Source organism: Balearica regulorum, chromosome 11, assembly GCF_011004875.1.
Source record: "Balearica regulorum gibbericeps isolate bBalReg1 chromosome 11, bBalReg1.pri, whole genome shotgun sequence".
Taxonomy (NCBI): domain Eukaryota; kingdom Metazoa; phylum Chordata; class Aves; order Gruiformes; family Gruidae; genus Balearica; species Balearica regulorum.
In genome coordinates this window covers 1,762,100-1,780,250 of record NC_046194.1, presented here as the reverse complement: position 1 = coordinate 1,780,250, position 18,151 = coordinate 1,762,100, and the positions used below count along the sequence as shown (strand labels likewise).

Here is an 18,151-nt window from a genome sequence, read left to right as displayed (position 1 = left end):
GATTGTGTAGTTTCAGCGACGGCCTGTGTGTGGCTGTAGCTCAGTGCCTGAACAGGTTGAATGAATGCTTCGGGAGCGTAAATGAAGACTGCCACCAGCGCGAAGGGTGTGTGGTGCTGGTTAACGTATCCTGAGCTGCTGATGACAGTAGCAGAGCTCAAGCTGCCCAACGTTCGTAGTGCATGTCTGCAGAAAGGTGGGGCACCCGGAATGTATTGTCACCTTTTTGTACTTCAGTTAGATATGAAAACATCCCGCTTCAGATACTGACATAAAGTTTGTGATTACTGAATAATGCTAATATGTATATATTTGATGTTTTCTTCCAGGTTTGTTACTGTTTATAATGGTCCTTGTCATACATACAAGGTACAGCGACTCAGTGAATCCACTACATACTATTTTAAAATCCAGGCATATAATGATGCTGGAGAGGGAGAATTTTCTGAAGTTTACGCTTTCACTACAACTAAGTCTCCACCCGCATCTCTTAAAGGTGAGCTTACCCTCCACTAGAAACTTCCGCGGGCCATTTATGTACCAGACTGAATGCTACAACCTGACTCTCTTCCCAGCCCAGTGTCTTTCTGGGGCCTTTGTGGGACAGAGCACAGAAACTAGCTGAGATGGGTTTCATCTGGGAGTAGGAAGGGCTCTGCTGGAATAGGGCCAGCGTGCGGCCATCTCCCACACTGCAGCTCTTCCACCCTTGGCAGCGAGGAAAACTCAACTGGAGTTTCAACTGGAAACTCATTTTTCAGGGTTATATGTCAAGTGATAGAAGTTACAGCAGCATGTAGGCAAATAAAAACACAAATAATTCTTCTGATTTTTGCTTTCTAATATGAACATTAAAGATTTGCATTAGAGACAGTCATTCCGAAGATCAGAATGCTAATTACCTGCAGGAAAATTAGTTGACTCCACCATGTTCAGAGCTGAAACTACATGTTATAGAGATACCTGGGCATACATGCTCTTTTCTCTAGTGATTTGAAAGTCCTTGCTCATCTGTAGAAACCTTAAATGTCAGAAGCTCATCTTGTCAGCTCGAAAAGACAGACAAGTGTAACCTACAAATACTGCAATTTTTTTTTTAAGCTTATGTCATGAAATATAGCAAAGAAAAAGAAAGAATGAAGGAAATATTAATTGCTTAATGACTGTTACCTCCAAGAATGACAGTTACCTCTACATCATTAACAAATACATTGGAAAAACCTTACGCTTTTAGAATTACACTGCCCACTCACTTGCATTCGAACTGAAACGTTTTCAATGGAAAATGTGCAAAAGCACAGCGTACTTCAAGCCAGAGTGAGCAAACTTCCTTGTTGTCACTGAAACCAGTGCCTGTTTGCTACATTAACTGTGAAAATGAATCACTGTAATAATTGGTGATTTTGGCCATTTTCTTCTGATTGAAAAAAATAGAAGAGACCCCATTGTTCTCTTTTTCTAACATGCCAACGAATCACTCTCTTCTAGCACCCAAAGCAAATCAGCTGGAAGAAAACACTTTTGAAATCACATGGGAACCTTTACAGCCGATGAAAGGAGATTCCATTGTTTACATCCTTCAGCTTGCTGCTGGGAGAGAGTTTGATCAGGTACCTTTTAGTTACTGTTATGAACTTGAGAGCTTTTTACTTTGAAAAATTATTGCAAAAAGAGGTGTTTGTGTCTGAAGGTTCAAAGTCTGTTTGGTGATGCTAGTGGCAGAGATACTTCTCATTTTACAGTCCTGGCTCCCAAGGTGCTTCACCCTGCATCTCCATCAGCTCCTCTCAATGAGGCTTTTGGTTTATGAGGGGTGAAGACAACTTCCAGCACAGGGTCCTGCCGCTCTGCCTCTTCGCAGCACTTTGGGGTCACGCAGTTTCAGGCCCCTGTTGACCCTTTGCTTGTACTGTAAAAACAAACGATGGTGCAGGTGGGCTCGAGAGTCGTGGGGAGAGTTACTTACCTAGAAGTGGGTTAACCATGATTCATCCTGTTCTCCCAGCATTTCCCTTGGCTCTTGTGATTCTTAAATCTTATGGTCTGTGACATCGCTGTCCTTGTTACAGACAGCACTTGCCCCGCGTTATATGGAACAGGAATTGTACAGAATGATTATTTATTTTTTTCTGAGTTTCGCAATCCAAGTCTTGTCAGTGTGGGGCGTAGCAGGAAGCTTTGGATTATTCACAAGAAAATAAATCATAAATTCTTCAGAAATAAAAGCTGAGATTTTATTAAGTTGGCTTGAAGAGAATGACCTCAGGCGGTGTCCAGCTCTGCATGCGCTCATAAAGCGGAATAGAAAGTACCGCGTGCTGTTTGTAAGATGAATCTGTGCAGTGGCTCTCTCTTCTTCTGAGTAGGTATACAAGGGACCGGAGACTTCCTTCCGTCTCGCAAGCTTGCAGACAAACTGTGAATATCGGATCAGAGTCTGCGCTGGCCGTCAGTCCCAAGACTCTGCTGGATCACAGGAACTGTATGGACCTTACAGTCCCAGTACAGTGTTCTCATCTCAGAAACAGGAGCTGGTTCCGCAGTGTGCTGATTTGACGACGGAGTTGGCAGAGACTAAGAAGACGTTGCGTGAAGAGCGCTTCATCGCCATCGTTCTTCTCTGCGGATTTGCGGTGGTGGCTATTTTATTTGCTGTTGTTATTCAGTACTTTGTAATCAAGTAGATGAGAGCCTATTCAATACTCAGCTTTTTGTACAGAAGCTATTTCGGGTATTTATGGTTAGTTCTAATTAAAATCCTAGTTGGAAATGTATAGTTACATGCATTTCCACTTTTGCTGCTGGCTAACAGTGAGGCTGGGTTGGCAGGTCCTTTCCAAATACTGAACATAGATTTCTTGTAGAAAGGGTAATCCTGGGTCCTCTGTAATCAGGGTTAGCTGTTGATAAAACAGCAAAAAACCGCCTTATCGTGCACACCGATGCGTGTGTGCGCACTCTTCCTCTCTCCGAACTGAAAGCGGGGCCCGACGGCCAGTTAGAGAGGGAAGGCATCGATAGAGCAAGTCCTTTTCAAGTACAACTAGAGCAGTGGTAGTCGAGCCGCAGTGTTTAATCAGGTATTGTTGTAGTTTGGTATACACGAAATACAGCAGCACAAATGCTTAAGCTTAGAGCAGTACTGTATTGCAGAACGTTACTAGAGCATACCACATGTAATCTGCTGTAGAAGGAACGCAGAATATTGACTTTGACTTAGCGATATTACTACTTTACAGTTATTTTAATATTTTGGATTCAGTAATAATCATTTCAAGTGTTAAAGTAGAGGGTGCCGGCATTTTTTTTAGAATTTTTAATCCAAATGCTAGACCAAACGTTAGCAGGACGTAACGTACACGCAGCGAAGGCGTTCGTATGTACCATTGTAGAAAAGGCCCCTTAAGTATTGTACATTTCGGAATGAAATGCTTTCTGCTGTTGGTGAGCAGCTGTTGGCCCAATCCACATTTCACTCTCAGTGCCTGAGAGAAAAGTAATTTCCTGTGCTTCTGATTAAATCTTTGCAGTGTTTTCAGAAAAGCACAGGTATTGTCTTTAAGGAGAAAGAGTGCATTTATGATAAATGTTACACTATTTGGCTCAAACTGAGCAAATGTTTTTGTACTATTATTAACCTAAAAATAAAAAGTTCAGACTGCTTTTGGATGCCCTTCTAACTTAATCTGAATTATCAAATTGTACGTGAAAGAACTCTTTTTAAATAACATTTATACAATGTTTTAAATGACTTGCTATCCCAGTGGTAGCAGCTTCACATTCCATTGTTTTCTAGATGGGAATGTTCAGCCTGCTATGAACTTTTCTGAAACTAGTCCTGTTTGTCTGGGGGTTTTTTGGTTTGTGGTTTTTTTTTTGGACACTGTGCACTACATATGACTGTTCTTGTTAAATCTGCTTGCAAATCCCTAAAGATGAGTCTGACAGCTGTCTTCTTCATATTGAATATCTCGAAAGCTGGAACTCAGAAATTTCGAACATGTTTCAGAGCGGGTCTTCCCGAGAGCATTTGGAATATGGCACAGAAAGGTGGATTTAGCGAGTTTTGCAAAGACTGCGGCTACACTTTATATACATCAGAGCAATGCACTTGTACGTGGAATGTTGGATGTGATAGTGCTACAGGCGAAGTATTTCCAGTAATCAATCACTTTAGGGTCTTTCTCCTATGGCAGTTGATGAATAATGTTGCGTTATAGTTTGAGGCATTGTGTTGTATTTCAGATGTGGAAAACCTAAATTATGACATAGTATCACTTAATACTCTTAAAAGTAGATTTATGGTGCAATCTGAAATTAATCTTTTCAAAATGTACTCTTCATTTTGTACTCTATTTATTTTGATTAAAAGTCCTGGAAAATGTATGTTTGAATGTATTGTTCTACTTGTAGCAGAACTTTAAGTTAATCATTTATTATATCATAGAAATCTCTCCCTCCAGTGTTGGAAAGAGTTTTATACAGATATTAGTCTCTAGTTTGCAGAAGAGTTTACAATCTGTCTTTATTTCTCGTCGTAGTCTACTTTTAGCAAATAAGACTGCCTTCAGCAAATCTCTGTTGCCAAAGGGTTATTTCTTTAACTCTTAGAACGAAGTTTGTAGAGGTTTATTTGGCGATAATACTTCTGATAATTTTAAAAGATAAATTAGGATTGCAGAGTAAATACTAACAAGTCGTGACTCCTAAAAAGTGAATGAAAGTCCTTTTGTAATTGCCACAAAATATTTGTGTTTCCAGAAAATACCCGGGAAAGCCTACCGTCAGACGGATTTTATATCAGCTGTTATCCATTCCAGAACGATATACCCTCGTGGCATTAATGTATTAGGTATCTTCAATTTTCTTGTATTGTAATTTTGAGGTATCTCAAACTTATGTTAAAGCTGCCATGCATTGTATTACTAAATTGTAACTATCAAATAGATAATATATTTAATACAGCCAATAAATAATACAAATGTATTCAAATTTGACTACAGCATTGTTGTGTGGGGTTTTTTGTGGATTTTAATTACACTCAGGAGCAGGCATTTGTGTAGCACAGCATTTACGCTGATGAAACATGCTGAGTGTTGTTGCTACATGTCATTAAGAGTTGTGTCAGGCCGGGGCCCAAGCAGTGCCACTTCTGGAACCCTTTAACACGTGGGGTGGTGGAACAGCCCCTGAACTGGCCATCTGCGCTGCATGTTCACTGGTTTTACAAACGAGGGAGATGGGCAAAGGCTGTCCGCTCCCGCTTCTCTCCCCGGCTGTCACCCACACGTGTCGTTTGTCCTGGTCCATTCAGGTGAGCTCCAAAGGCAAGGAATGGCTTCTCCTCAGAGACGGGGTCTGACTTTGCGGAGAGCTGGGTATAGGTTGTACAAAGAATGAGACAAAAGCCTGAAAATGAGGGAAGCAACCCAAGAGATGTGAGGGGGGGAGCAATAACCCTGTAGGAAGAAGGCAATGTGTTCATAGTCCCGCTAGATGAGGAATTTCTTACCGCTTTTCTTTCAAATTCCTTACAGATTGTATTTCTTATGCTTATTTGCTGAGAGCCAACAGCTGGCCTGGCTTTAACCTCCACTTTCTCTCCCTTGGCTTCTGTGGGAGGAAAGTAACTTGCATTGTGTTTCACAGGTCTGTGATTAACAAAATGTCCGGTCCTCAAAAACAGAGACAAATCCCTCTGCAGGAGCATTGTGGCCAGTTAAACCTGAAAAGTGGCTGGTAAATTCACTGAAAAGCCCAGCCCCTTTGCACCTGCCCCATGTGCAGGAATAATGTGAACCAACTCCAACCTTCCTAAAATGTTCCAAGCCTACCACAGCAAACACTAAGTAGCCAAAAACACAGCCATAAAACTTGTTCCAGTCTCCATGTGCCTCATCTACCTGGGTTTTAACCCACAACACTGCTGGCAAAATGCTTGAGTTCGGAGAATTAAGTCAATGCTGAAGAGTTGAGGTGACAGAGCAGAGTTCTGTACCTTCAAAAAAACCCTTTTCACTCCTGGCCAGGCTCCTGCAGCGCCGCGTTTGCTTGTGGTGCAGGATTTTGCTCATCGCTTTCCTGTATTTGTGTGACATGACGTTGTAAAGTATGGGGTTTATAGAAGCCCCAAGGTAGAAGAGAAGCATGGCAATGAGGTTGAAGTACTGCGTGAGGTCATACAAGATGATTTCACTCTGGGCAAAGAGGATTCGGCCGACATGGAATGGGAGCCAACACAGCACAAAGGCCAAGACTACGACGGCTAGAGAGGAAGAGAGCACGTTTCAGTCATCTTGAGCGCGGTTTATTCTGCCTCTCTAAACTATTTAAGGACCGAGACATGAGCTTGCCAAGTTTAACCCAGCAAAGATAAGACCTCCTGCCTTGCCCAGCTACTTTTGTGCTATGGTTACTGGTAATCTCAAGCAACAAGGATTTAAGGTTGCACACAAAATTAGTTGTTTGCAATTAAAAATAGGGCTCTATACCCATGTTGTCCAGTGGAGATAAAGGAATCAGATCAGGCTGGGGCAAAGCCTGCTCTTGTCCTGAAAATCTGAGTGGCCATTGGCGTCCTGCAATGGGTTTCAGAGGGGCAGGAGGGATGTGGGGGGCCCCTCTGGGCAGTGGAGGGGCAGAAAAAGGGAGCAGACTGGACCAGCAGGCACTGAGGAAGAGGATGGGAAAACAGAGCACATAAACCAAAACAAAGCAAATAGAACCTGGCAGGAAACAGCCGGTGGATGGCTGCCGTACATTTTAATGAAGGTATCTCCAGTCGTGGGTGCTGCTGCTTCCCTGGGGACAAGGATTTTGGGGGAGGTGGGCTCCGGAGGGAGCGGTCAGAGGGATGGGGAGGAGGGGAGGAGACCGAGCCCCTCCTGGCTTCAGTGTCTGCACAAGGCAGAGGAACCAGCCAGCACAGGGTAAAGATCATGTTCAAGAAAGCTCAGACCCGTGGGCTGTTGCCATCCTGGACAAAGCCGTAATCACTGAGCTTGAGACATTTTACAGGGGAAATGGCTTTAAAACCTTTCCTTGCCACAGCAGGGGAAGTGCCTGGTCTGGTCTTAAGTCACAGAATTTTCCAATTTCTTTAATTTAATCCCGCAAGGTCAGAAATGGGGGAGGACATGAGGTATGTGATCTCAAAACAGCCAAAAGCCACACTGCTCTGCTTCCCCACCATGCAGTTGGGGACTCCCCTTCTTACCGGAGCAAGCCAGGAACACAAATTAAGTGTAAATCCACTGATTTTAAATCTGGATAACTCTGTGCATTTTGTCTCTACTCCCCACCATCCCCTGCATTTCTGTACACGTCGTGGGAGTGATTAAAGAGGGCAGCTCTTCAGGTTGGGTTTCTAAACCACTCTTACCCAGCATTTTGACAGTCTGCGTGTGGGACCTTTTCCTGGCCGCAGCCTGGCGGCCCGACAGCTGCTGCCCGCTCCTCCAGAGCTTCCTGCAGATGAGTCCGTACAGCAGAGTCAAGCAGAGCATTGGCAGAAAGAAATAAATGGTGGAGACCCAGGTCATTGTCTCGAGCAGCCCCGTGCGGGCCATGCGCTCGATGGACCTGCACTCCCAGCTCTCCTGGGGCAGGCTGCCGTTACGGTGTTCCACCCCGAAGAGGAAGAGGATGGGGCCGGCGGTCAGGAGAGAGAAGCCCCACAGCACCAGGATGACCCATTTCACCCGGCACTTGGTGATGGTCGCTTTGGCTTTCAGGGGAAAGCAGATGGCAAAGTACCTTTCCACGCTCACCGTGGTAATGTGCAGGATGGTGCAGTACGTGCACGTTTCGCTCAGGTAAATGAAGAACTTGCAGAGAAAATCCCCAAATATGTAGGGCTTGTACTTCCAAAGGCGATAGAGGTCCGAAGGCAGGCCAAGGAAAATCAGCATGTCTGACAGCGCCATGCTGGACAGGTACATGCTCACTGTCGTCCTCATCTCCTGCGAGCGTCTGAAAATTACTATCGTTATCAAATTCCCAGAGACTCCCAAGAAAAACAGGACAATGGAAATTATAGTCACAGGCACCAAAATGCGGACGTCAAACAAAGAAAAAGACTGATCTTCAGAGGAGTCCGGGTCATTTCCAAAATAGCTGTGATTCGAGACGGAGCCCATGTCTGGTTTCAAAGCTGAGGGCAGGGCTTGCTTCGCCTTCCCCTTTGACGGAAATCTGAGTCACGGTGAGAGAGGGGCATGTTTCGAAGCGAGTGTCCAAGCACTGATCATCTGTGCAATGACTCTGACATGATCAGTTAAAAAATCAAAATGATGTTGATAACCATTTAGCTGATGAAGATAAATACCCAAGTGCCAATTAGTCCATTTTATGAGAAGCAAAGGCGTATTAGATTCACACATCCACCATCTGCCCGACACAACCTTTTAAAAACAATATTGACCAGTATAAAATTATTTACCATGCTGATATTTACCCTTAGCTTCACAGTGTTTGGAAAAGGGCCGCTTTTTACATTTCCCTTCAAGTCCTGTGAATCCCAGTAGGAGCAGAGAGCTGGGCCTGGCGGCGGGGCTCCAGATCGATTGTGGAGGAGCTGCAAGGAGAAGCAGTCCCCCTGATGGGAGACGGATGGAAAGGGCCTCTGGGCTGCACTGCGTGGTTTGCCAGATCCTTCCAGCGCTTGTGAGTGCCACGAGTGGAAATCTTTAGGCTGAGAAGTTTCCCTGAGGTTCTGCCGAGGAGCAGGGAGGCTCGCAGGCTGTCACTGCGCCTGGCAGACACGAGCTGCTTCACCTGCGGGATGGCTTTCCTGCTGCCGGTGACGATGACGCTGGTTGTGCCAGGAGGTCCCTGGGGTGCCGGAGTTCCCCAGCACGCGGCACAATTTCTGAGGAAATTGGCTGGGGCCACTTGACTTTCTGGGGCCGTTTCCCGTGCTGCCCGTTCTGCGGTCATCCATCTTCCTCCACCTACACACTGCTAATGATGCTGCACTAAATACGAATGCCCACTCCGCTTTTCTCCTCAGCCTGCAAAAAGTGCCTGCAGTTACCAGGTAGGGTAGAACAGTTCTTTGATAGCGGATATTTAATTAGCCCATTTGGGCCAGCTACATAATTTTCCATCGTTCTGTATTTACTTAGGGCCTCTTCCACTTGAGCTCCTCCCCAGCATATGCCGCCGAGTGAGAAATTTCTACTGACAGTGCTTTAATGACATTATTAAGATAGAATGGGAAAGCCTTTATTTGAACATCAGTCTTCAAAATGAGACAGTCTGACACTTAGCCCTGATTTACTTTCCACTTCAGAAAAGATCAGAGATGACGAGCTGGAAAGCACCAGGGCGGGGGAGACGAGGGGAAAAGGGGCCAGCGCGAGGGAAAACGCAAGGGAAGGCTCTGGGAAGCTGGAGGTTAACTGCATGCTGCCGGAGAGAGCGGGGACACTCGGCGCTGGAAAGGCTGCGTGCGCTGCTCGGCTCAACAGCCATGGTGCTCAGAAATTCCTCCAGAACCTGGGAACTGGGGCGCTGGCAGAAGTGAGCATGGTACCCAGTATAAAATAAACCTCCTCCATTCTCCTCAGAGCTCTGCTCTTTGCAATTTTTTCTTGTCAATTCAAAAGCCAGCACTTTGTAGAGCCAAATAGTGTGGGATTTGGGCTCGAAAGGTCAGCACTGAACACAGTCACCGCGTTGTGTGGACAGAGCCTGGGTTCTAACGTTAGGGAGAGTTCCGCTGCGGTTTCCAAGAGGCAGAAGCGCTGGCTGTGAGGTGTTTTTCAAGAGACTGAGGCACCTGAACACCTCCAAAGAAAGAAAAGCAGTCTGTGTGCCAAGGCTTTATTTTGCTGCACCTTGAACACCTCAACAAAACCCAACTAAAAAAAAAAAAAAATCCCAATGCTTAACTCTGCACTGGTGATTTAAGTGGTGCACCCTGAGTGGAGCTAAGCCCTGGCTGGCGCAAGCTCGCAAGGGCTGAACAGTGTGCGGCTGTCATCCCTATTTCTTCGAGAAGATCTCTTCCAGCTGGGAGACAGTTGCCTTTGATGAACGTCCCCGGTTCAGTGGTGGCTGACGGAGGAGTCAGCGCTCAGCCTGGCCACACCGTGACCCAGTTTCCTGTTTTTTCAATGCTGAAAGAAACCCCAGTGTCTGAGCGAAGCTGAAGGGCGACTGCTCTTTCCTTCGGCCGGCGCGCGGTGCCCGCAGCCAGCTGAACGCAGGCATTCACAGCACAGCCGTGCCCCAGAGGACCAGCGGTGAAGAGGAAGCTTTCATGGCCAGGCAGAGCCGCTCCCACTCAGCTGCCCGCACGGAAGGCATTTGTGGCCTCGGGGACAAATACCCTGTGGAAACCGGCTCTCCTTGTCTTCTCCTCACTGCTGGTTTCCAGGCAGAAACGCTGCAAGTACGGGCAGCTCTTGGTCGTGCTGCTCAGGCTGGAGAGTCACCTCTGTGCAGCAGGGTTGGTGGGGAAGGCAGGCGCAGCATGGAGAGGAGATCTGGGGGAGGGGGCAGAATGGTCTTTTTCTGCTTTTGGGGGGGTAAACCCAGAGCCCTTTGGCAGTACAAAGTTTGTTTCTTTTTTACTGCCTCAGAAATGAATGGCAGTGGTGGCAGCCGGCAGCCGTGATGCCAAGTTTCAGCCTGATGCACAGTCTGCATCCAGTCGGTGGTGGAAGAGCTCCCCTCCCCCTCTTCCCTAAAACAAGGGGAAAAAAAGTGGGTTTTGTTTGTTGTCTAAGGTCAGTGTCTGGAATTCATCCTCCGTTCCCTCCTCGCAGGATGTTTTTGTGTAATATACTCTGACTCATGAAAGTCAAATGACTTGGACTACAACGCTACAGCGCATCCAGCCAAAGAGCCTCATCAGAGGCATTCTGGCCGCCTGCACTTCCAGCGCTGGCACGTGCTGGCCGCGGGTTTTCCAGCTCCTCCAGCCGCTGCTGCAGCTGCGGGGCTGCCTCTGCCCCCCATCACGCCGAGTCTGGCACCCCCCGTCACTGCCAAACCCGCGGCATGGCGGGCCAGCTGCCATCTCAGTATGTATATACAGGCGCCAAGACAGATTTGAAAGCTGCATTTACGTTTAGGTAGGCTGAGTGTATGGCTTCCAGGTGTTCATCATCATCCTCGGGCTAGATGAGAGGCAGAGAGAGAGTCTCGCTGCTGCTGGGATGTTTTGCAGTGTGTTGCAGGCATGAATCAGAGGGATCACAAGTTAACAGCTGTTTGTTTCTTCTTGCTCTCAGAGGAGGTTGGCTTCTCTTCCCCATTATATCAGCTGGGCTAGTGCGGAGATTGCGTCTTCCCCCAGACCTTGCTTCATTTGGACCATCACGGCTAATGACAACACTATTGCAACGTCTCCTGGTATGCTGCTAATCCCCCCGCTGGACAAAGGCACAAGAAAACAATTTTTTTTGTTCTGTTTTGCCTCGGAAAGCAAGAGAAACTTTTGACGAGACTTGCATGGAATGTATGTAGAGATCTTTCAGCTGCTAGGAAAACAAGCTTAAAAAGTCCTGCTGCCAATACTCTCATTTTTCTTTAATCTGGGGAACGCTGACAATCCAAAGCGGCCATCAAAGCCGCTTGCTGCCCTTCTGTTTCATCACCGGACAAACGGCTGGCGCAAAGACTGTTCCACGGCCTGGGGGACAATTCCCTGAACCCGTCAGACTTGGTCTGTGCCCTCCTCTGTCACTTTGTCCCCTCAGATTATTTTTATTAAAAAGAATTGCTGCATTACAGAAATGTCTTTTTTAAAAACAAGAAGCCGGATAACAGCCCTATCCAGCCCAGGACCGGTCGGACCTGGGCACTGAGCTCAGGGGCTCACTCCAGGGACCCCGAGGCCTGCGCCTCCCCACCCCGCCTTCCACCCCGGGCCGGGGGACACCGGAACCCCGTTTGTGCCGTGGCTGTTAGGGACCCCGAGGGCTTGTTTGCTTTGGCACAGAAAGGCGGAACGGCGACGTCTGCCTTGTCCGTGCTGCGGCTTCTCCCGCTCAGCGCCGCCGCCAGGCCGCGTCTCCATGGCAACCCCCTCCCCTGCCGCCCTCCCGGCCCCCGTAGCCGCGCTCGTCTCTTCCCCCGGTCACGTGACCGGAAAGCGGCCGCCTGGAGGCGAGCGGAAGCGATGGAGCCGGCCAAGATGGCGTCTCCCAAGAGCGCGCCCAAAGACGCGCAGGTACCGCGGGGGGCGGCGGGGCTGGGGCGGGTCGGGGCGGCGGAGCGGAGCTGAGCGGTGCCTCTCCGCCCTGCAGGTGATGGCGCAGATCCTGAAGGACATGGGCATCACGGAGTACGAGCCGCGCGTCATCAACCAGATGCTGGAGTTCGCCTACAGTAAGCGGCGGGGCCGGGCGCTCTGTCAGGGCCCGGCAGGGGCGCAGGGAAACGCCGAGGGGAGAAGGGAAATGCTGTCTGTAGCCGTGTCTGCCTGGGGGGTTTCCCCTGCCAGTCTTTAAAAACGATCCCGGAGGAAGCGGTGTGTGCGGTGACAGCCGGGTGGGCTCGGGAGGGCAAGATTTACATCTCTTAACCCAGCCGTAACGAGAGGTTCTGTTTTTTCAAAGGGTACGTCACTACGATTCTGGAAGACGCAAAAATTTACTCGAGCCACGCAAAGAAATCCAGCGTCGATGCAGATGACGTGAGGTTGGCGATCCAGTGTCGAACGGACCAGTCGTTCACGTCTCCACCTCCGAGAGACGTGAGTGAACCTCTTACCGCTAGCGCGGGCGTGCGATAAAAGGCCGCGGGTGGGAACGTCACCCTGTCTCTCCAGTTCTTGTTAGATATCGCGAGGCAGAAAAACCAGACGCCGTTGCCGTTGATAAAGCCTTATTCTGGACCCAGGCTTCCGCCTGACAGATACTGCTTGACAGCTCCCAACTACAGGCTCAAGTCCTTGCAGAAGAAGGTAAGGGCTTTGCGTACGCAAGGGTTCACCTAATGCCCGCGTTCTTTGTCAGGGATGTTGTTGGAATTAGTTTTCTACGCATCTGAAGGATGCGGGTGGGCAAATACGGACCTGTGCGCATCAAAAGAGTCGTTGAATCCGGGTCAGCGGTTTTTAGGAATTTGCAAGTATTCTTACTGCTGATTAGTTTCAAATGCAAAGTGCGTTAAAAAATGCTTCTGTGAATCTTTTTAGCGCTAAAGCAAAATTGTCGAGTGGAATATTGGATTGTAAAAGGCAGAAGTGAGGTTTTAATGTAGATATTAAAGAGTATTTTGTACTTATACCTCAGTTGTTTCTGCTTTAGAGGGAAGAGAAAAGATTTACTTAGCTCACTGGAGAATACCAAATGTCTCGGTGTGTAGGATTCCGTATTTATTTCCCCCTTTTTAAAGAAAGAATTTTAAAACTGGAGCCTAAGATTAGATTCCAGGTATTGACATGGGATCACGCCTTGGTGCTAGGTGTAAAGTAGAAGAATAACTGTTGACTAAAATGTTGTAGTTATTTTTTCTGGTAAAAACTGACTTGATTAGCTGCCCACCGATCTTCAGTGTTACATCACGCCCAGGAGTCGTGTATTGTTGCTGTGAAATAGGCTGCCTGTGAGTTTGTTGGAAGACCTGTTTCTTTCTTTTTTTTTCAGGTTAAGAACTGTTAATTTCTAATGGGATGCTAAATGGAATGTTTTATTTTGACAGGTCTCTTCCTCTGCAGGGAGAATAACGGTCCCTCGCCTGAGCGTCGGCGCTGTGAGCAGCAGGCCCAGCACTCCTACTCTAGGTAGGAAACAGCTCAGCTCGGGTTGCCCATGTTGATTTTATGAAGGAAAAAAAATAACGAGGAGTAATTGAAAGCATGGTTCAGCCCCTGGGGAAACGTTGGGTGCCACTCGAACTTACTATCCTTTGACAGCATCAGAAAAATGAAATTAATTTCAAAGAGATTATTGCAATCTTTGATACGTCCGTATGTTACTGACCTACATTTTTATTCCTGTATTTGTGATAATTTCTATACGTGAAGAGACTATTCAAGGGACAGAAGTTGGTGTTTTATCCTCAGTGTAAGCACTGCACTGAACTACCAATAGCACTAAACAAAATCCATGTTTAAAAGGCTCGCAAAATTGATGACCGAGTGTCCGCACTTACATAGTAGTGTGTGTGTGTTACATATTAGCGTGTATGTGTGTTCGTAGCCTTGAATTTTACAGGTTTTGAGTAAATGTGCCGTTCTGCCTGAGAACCTGACCCTCGTAGATCCATTATCAGTCTGTTCCTGCGTATTCCCACTACTTTGAAAACAATAGGTTCCACTTTGAAAGCAGTTTTAAGGTTGCAAGTCTATATATATTTTTAAATTTCTCTTTTGACTGAGCTATTTTGAATTTCAGGTACACCCTCAGCACAAACAGTGTCCGTCTCAACAAAAGTCGGCACTCCGGTGTCGCTGACCGGTCAGAGGTTCACCGTGCAGATCCCCTCTTCTCAGGCAGCAGTCAAGTCAGGTAAAACCCAAGCGACAAAACCCGTTGTCTTGGATCACACCCACTTCTTGGTGTTTTTATAGCAGAACGGAAATTAATTTCTAGTAATAATGTGGGAAATTACTTCACCTCTTTTTTAATATGGCTCATTGTTTGTGGCTCTTTACGTAGGGCGGGCAGTCCTCTCCCCGGTCATGCCAGTAACATTTAACAGTTTTAATTCCCGTTCCTAGCGCAGCGGTGGCAGCCAGCGCACGGAGCGTTCCTGGCAGGTTTCCCTGACACCTTGCTGCCAGCTCTGGGCTCCCTCGCCCTTTTGTGCTCGCCGCGCTAGCGTTTTCCTGCCTTCTCTGCTTCCTCTCAGGATCGTTCCAGGGTTTTCAGCCTGGAATGTTCTAGCAGCTGCTGCTTTATTACCTTGGAAGTTCTGTTTCTATCTGGGAAAACGAACTGTTGTTTTTTTCAAGCTTTTCATTCAGTGGCTGCTTTTTTCTTTTTTCCACAGCCACACCAACTACTCCGACAGTTCAGAATGTTCTAATTAATCCTTCGTTAATTGGACCAAAGAACATTCTTATTACTACAAACATGGTATCGTCGCAGAATACATCTAATGACTCAAACCCCTTGAAAAGGAAGCATGAAGATGACGATGACTATGATAACTTGTGACGAGACTCTCTGCTCCCCTTCTGTTACTCAGTGATTCGTATCGGGTCTGATAAGGTTTTTGCCCAGAGTTCTTTGTAAATGGTGTGAGAGCGTGTAAATACTCTGTGTGTGGTTGGGTGTGGAGTGAGAGAGATCACGGCCTGTGGAAGAGAAAAGCGCAGTTAATCTCTTCCTGTGGCCCGTAACGTCCTTCAAACCTCGGCAGCAGCGGTGAGCGCTGGTCGCTGGTACGCGGGAGGACCTCAACACCCACACCAGTCCCTGCAGCTCTAACTCCCAAGTTGGTTGAGGAGTTAAAAGCCACCATTTGTTCTTTATTTATTTCCAAAGAAAGAGCTGCACCGCTTTCCCTTGTCGCTTCCCTAAGCTTCTGCTTGGATGTGTATTAAAGAACCGTCACTGTCACCCTGGTGCGCCGCAGGACCTGGGTCTGACGTGAAGGCTCGGGCACCCGCAGGTGCGTCTGCGGTGTATGGAGATCCCAGGTCTGCCGTACGAAAAGACTGAGTAAATTTAGTGCGTTTTTGTATATTAAACAATAAACAAAGTGGCATGTGTTTTTAACAACAGCTCTTGGTGTTTTCTGTTTGCTTTTTTTTGTTTGTTTGAAGAAATGCTGAATAAAACTCACATTTCGCTGTGGGAAGGGGCAGAGCGCGTGGGTGACGGCGCAAGGGTTATGGGGGGTGTAAAGCTGGGAGGAAACACTTCTCAGCAGCACTGGGGAAGGGAAAAGTGGGGCTGGGGGTGGTACAGGCAGAGGTGCAGGCAGGGGAGCAGGCAGGGCATCCCCACCTCAGCAAGGGCTAGGGGGCCCAGTGGGAGACATATACACACCATTTTTATATATATACATAGAAAAATATTCTATATATTATACATAAATCATATAATATGTGCATGTGTGTATATATATATATGGCAGGTATTTTTTTATATCTATGTATGTATTTATGCACACATATAGATAGAAAATTTTATTATACACCCTCAAAGTCTCCCAGATAGCTATTCTTTTATATATATAACAACTGTGTATGTAGAATATCCTGTGTGTTTATGAAGAAGATGATAGAACAGGTTATTATGCATGCATATAAGCACACCCTTTCCATATCTATAATATTCACTTGTACTAAGCACGCACATTCATGCAGACACGCTTTCGTGTATTCATGCTCTGTACAGTCTCAGCCACCATGTTATACAGACGTATGGCATATACAGCACGCAACGTTTGGGAATGTAGATAACGTGTAATGTGTAAATTTTTAATTGGACACATCCACACAGACACTATTCTTACATATAGACTATTCAAATATGTGTGTATAAATAAAACTATATACTAGGCTCACACAACACTTTTAAAAATACTATAGATATATAGACATACATACACATACAGGTTTAGTTTACACCCCCCCCCCCCCCGTGTCACCTATTTTATATACACATCTATTTACACTCTACAAATGCACACACAGTCTCAGGCACTCTTTTTTTTTTTTTTTTAATATATAAGTATAAAAATAATAATGCATAACATAAAACTATTTTTATATGCCATATTTTATATATATCATGTATTATGTAGCCTATTCATATTTATATTTGATATTATATAATACATAATTTTATATATATATCTGTAGTATACTATTTATATTTATGTATGAGCTGGCTATAAACCCCACAGACCCTCAGGCAGGTGCCTCTACTTTTATGTACAGGTGTCTATTTGCACGCTGTACAGCTCAGATGATACCTGTTCCATAGCTACACCGTGCTGTGTGATGTATGTAGCTAATACTGAATGTATAGCGCATCTTATGTGCCTGTGTGTGTGTGTGTACATACACACACAGAGACACACAGACATATATATACACACACAGACACTAGTGCCCCCCCCCCATAGCTCAGAGACCCTTTTTCTATATACACGTCATAGCACATACTATTACTGTGTAATGTGAACTATATATATTAGCTAGCATATATTTTATATATAGAGAGTGTATCTAAACCTCTCTCTCTCTATATATATATATAAAAAAGAAACCTGTGCTTATACACATACATTTATAACATAATATTACTCTAGCATGTAAAATACATAATGAGATATATATATATAGAGTGGCTAGCATATATACAATACTATATAGCGTATCTAAACCTCTCTCCCTCTCTCTCTCCCTCTCTCCCAAGAAACCTATGCTTATATACACACACACTTGTAACTATGCCCATATGGTGTCAGATATACCTTTTTTTTTGGGGGGGGGTGTGGTGTGTGTGATTGATATATATATAGATAGATATATAAAAATTAAATATATATAAAATACATTCAATATGCAATAGGTATTATAGCTAATATATACTATAACATAAAATATATAATAGAGAACATATAGCGCTATCATATATAATGCTCATATAGCATATGCTTAATATAAAAAGCATACATGGGGGTGTGCATGCATGCGTGTACACACATGTGCGCGCCGCCCCCCCCCCCCCCCCCCCCCCCCGCCCCCCGCCCCCCCCCCCCCCCCGCCCCCCTCCCCCGGCACCCCCACCCCCCACCCCAGTCCAACTCGGTGATCCTAAGGGTCTTTTCCAACCTAAATGACCCTGAATCTATAGTTAGGGCTTTTTTTTTTTTTTAAACACACATTTTCAGACAGACTTTTATGTATCTAAACCTATTACATATATTCTATAATGGACTAGCTATTGTTTAGCTAAAATATAGACACAAATCCACATCCAGCACTCACAAATATCTAGCCTTTTATATAGCTAATAGATGTATAAATAAATTCAGTCTCACATATCTGCACACACTCTCTTGTTCACAGTGATACGTGTTCTTATACCACAGACTCTACAAAGTCAACCACAGACACACCCCCCCCCAATAGGTTAGATAGATATGTATTATATTTAATATATAACTGGGGCGGTGTTGGCCATCCAGGGTTGCCCCCTGGCCCCCTGGGGTGGCCCATCAGCGGCTGTTGGGC

The 18,151-nt window shown here is 46.0% G+C and overlaps 3 protein-coding genes across 6 annotated transcripts in view; 2 read left to right on the top strand and 1 right to left on the bottom strand.

Moving 5' to 3' along the window:
* The window catches only part of LOC104637861 (fibronectin type-III domain-containing protein 3a-like), a 48,656-nt gene extending 43,659 nt beyond the window's left edge, over positions 1-4,997 (top strand). For all 3 annotated transcript variants that reach the window (XM_075763013.1, XM_075763015.1, XM_075763014.1), the window contains 3 exons: positions 330-496; positions 1,489-1,610; positions 2,367-4,997. In XM_075763013.1, the coding sequence (XP_075619128.1) occupies positions 330-496; positions 1,489-1,610; positions 2,367-2,684 (607 nt within the window). In that variant the 3' untranslated portion in view covers positions 2,685-4,997. The remainder of the gene's footprint in view (positions 1-329; positions 497-1,488; positions 1,611-2,366) is intronic.
* Positions 4,998-5,957: 960 nt separating this feature from the next.
* LOC104637869 (growth hormone secretagogue receptor type 1-like) lies at positions 5,958-8,191 on the bottom strand. Its single transcript, XM_010305518.2, has 2 exons — positions 7,382-8,191; positions 5,958-6,265 (listed from the first exon to the last, which is right to left on the bottom strand). Exons 1-2 carry the CDS (start codon positions 8,136-8,138, stop codon positions 5,958-5,960), a joined length of 1,065 nt encoding a protein of 354 aa, XP_010303820.2. The 5' UTR covers positions 8,139-8,191.
* Positions 8,192-12,041: 3,850 nt separating this feature from the next.
* Positions 12,042-18,151, top strand: part of LOC104641987 (transcription initiation factor TFIID subunit 9) — a 189,992-nt gene continuing 183,882 nt past the window's right edge. Inside the window, exons 1-7 of one of the 2 annotated variants that reach the window (XM_075763012.1) lie at positions 12,042-12,181; positions 12,258-12,339; positions 12,570-12,706; positions 12,782-12,916; positions 13,657-13,738; positions 14,352-14,465; positions 14,950-15,683. In XM_075763012.1, the coding sequence (XP_075619127.1) occupies positions 12,131-12,181; positions 12,258-12,339; positions 12,570-12,706; positions 12,782-12,916; positions 13,657-13,738; positions 14,352-14,465; positions 14,950-15,116 (768 nt within the window). In that variant the 5' untranslated portion in view covers positions 12,042-12,130 and the 3' untranslated portion in view covers positions 15,117-15,683. Of the gene's footprint in view, positions 12,182-12,257; positions 12,340-12,569; positions 12,707-12,781; positions 12,917-13,656; positions 13,739-14,351; positions 14,466-14,949; positions 15,684-18,151 lie in introns of those variants that run through there. The other variant, XR_012837199.1, reaches the window with a different exon arrangement.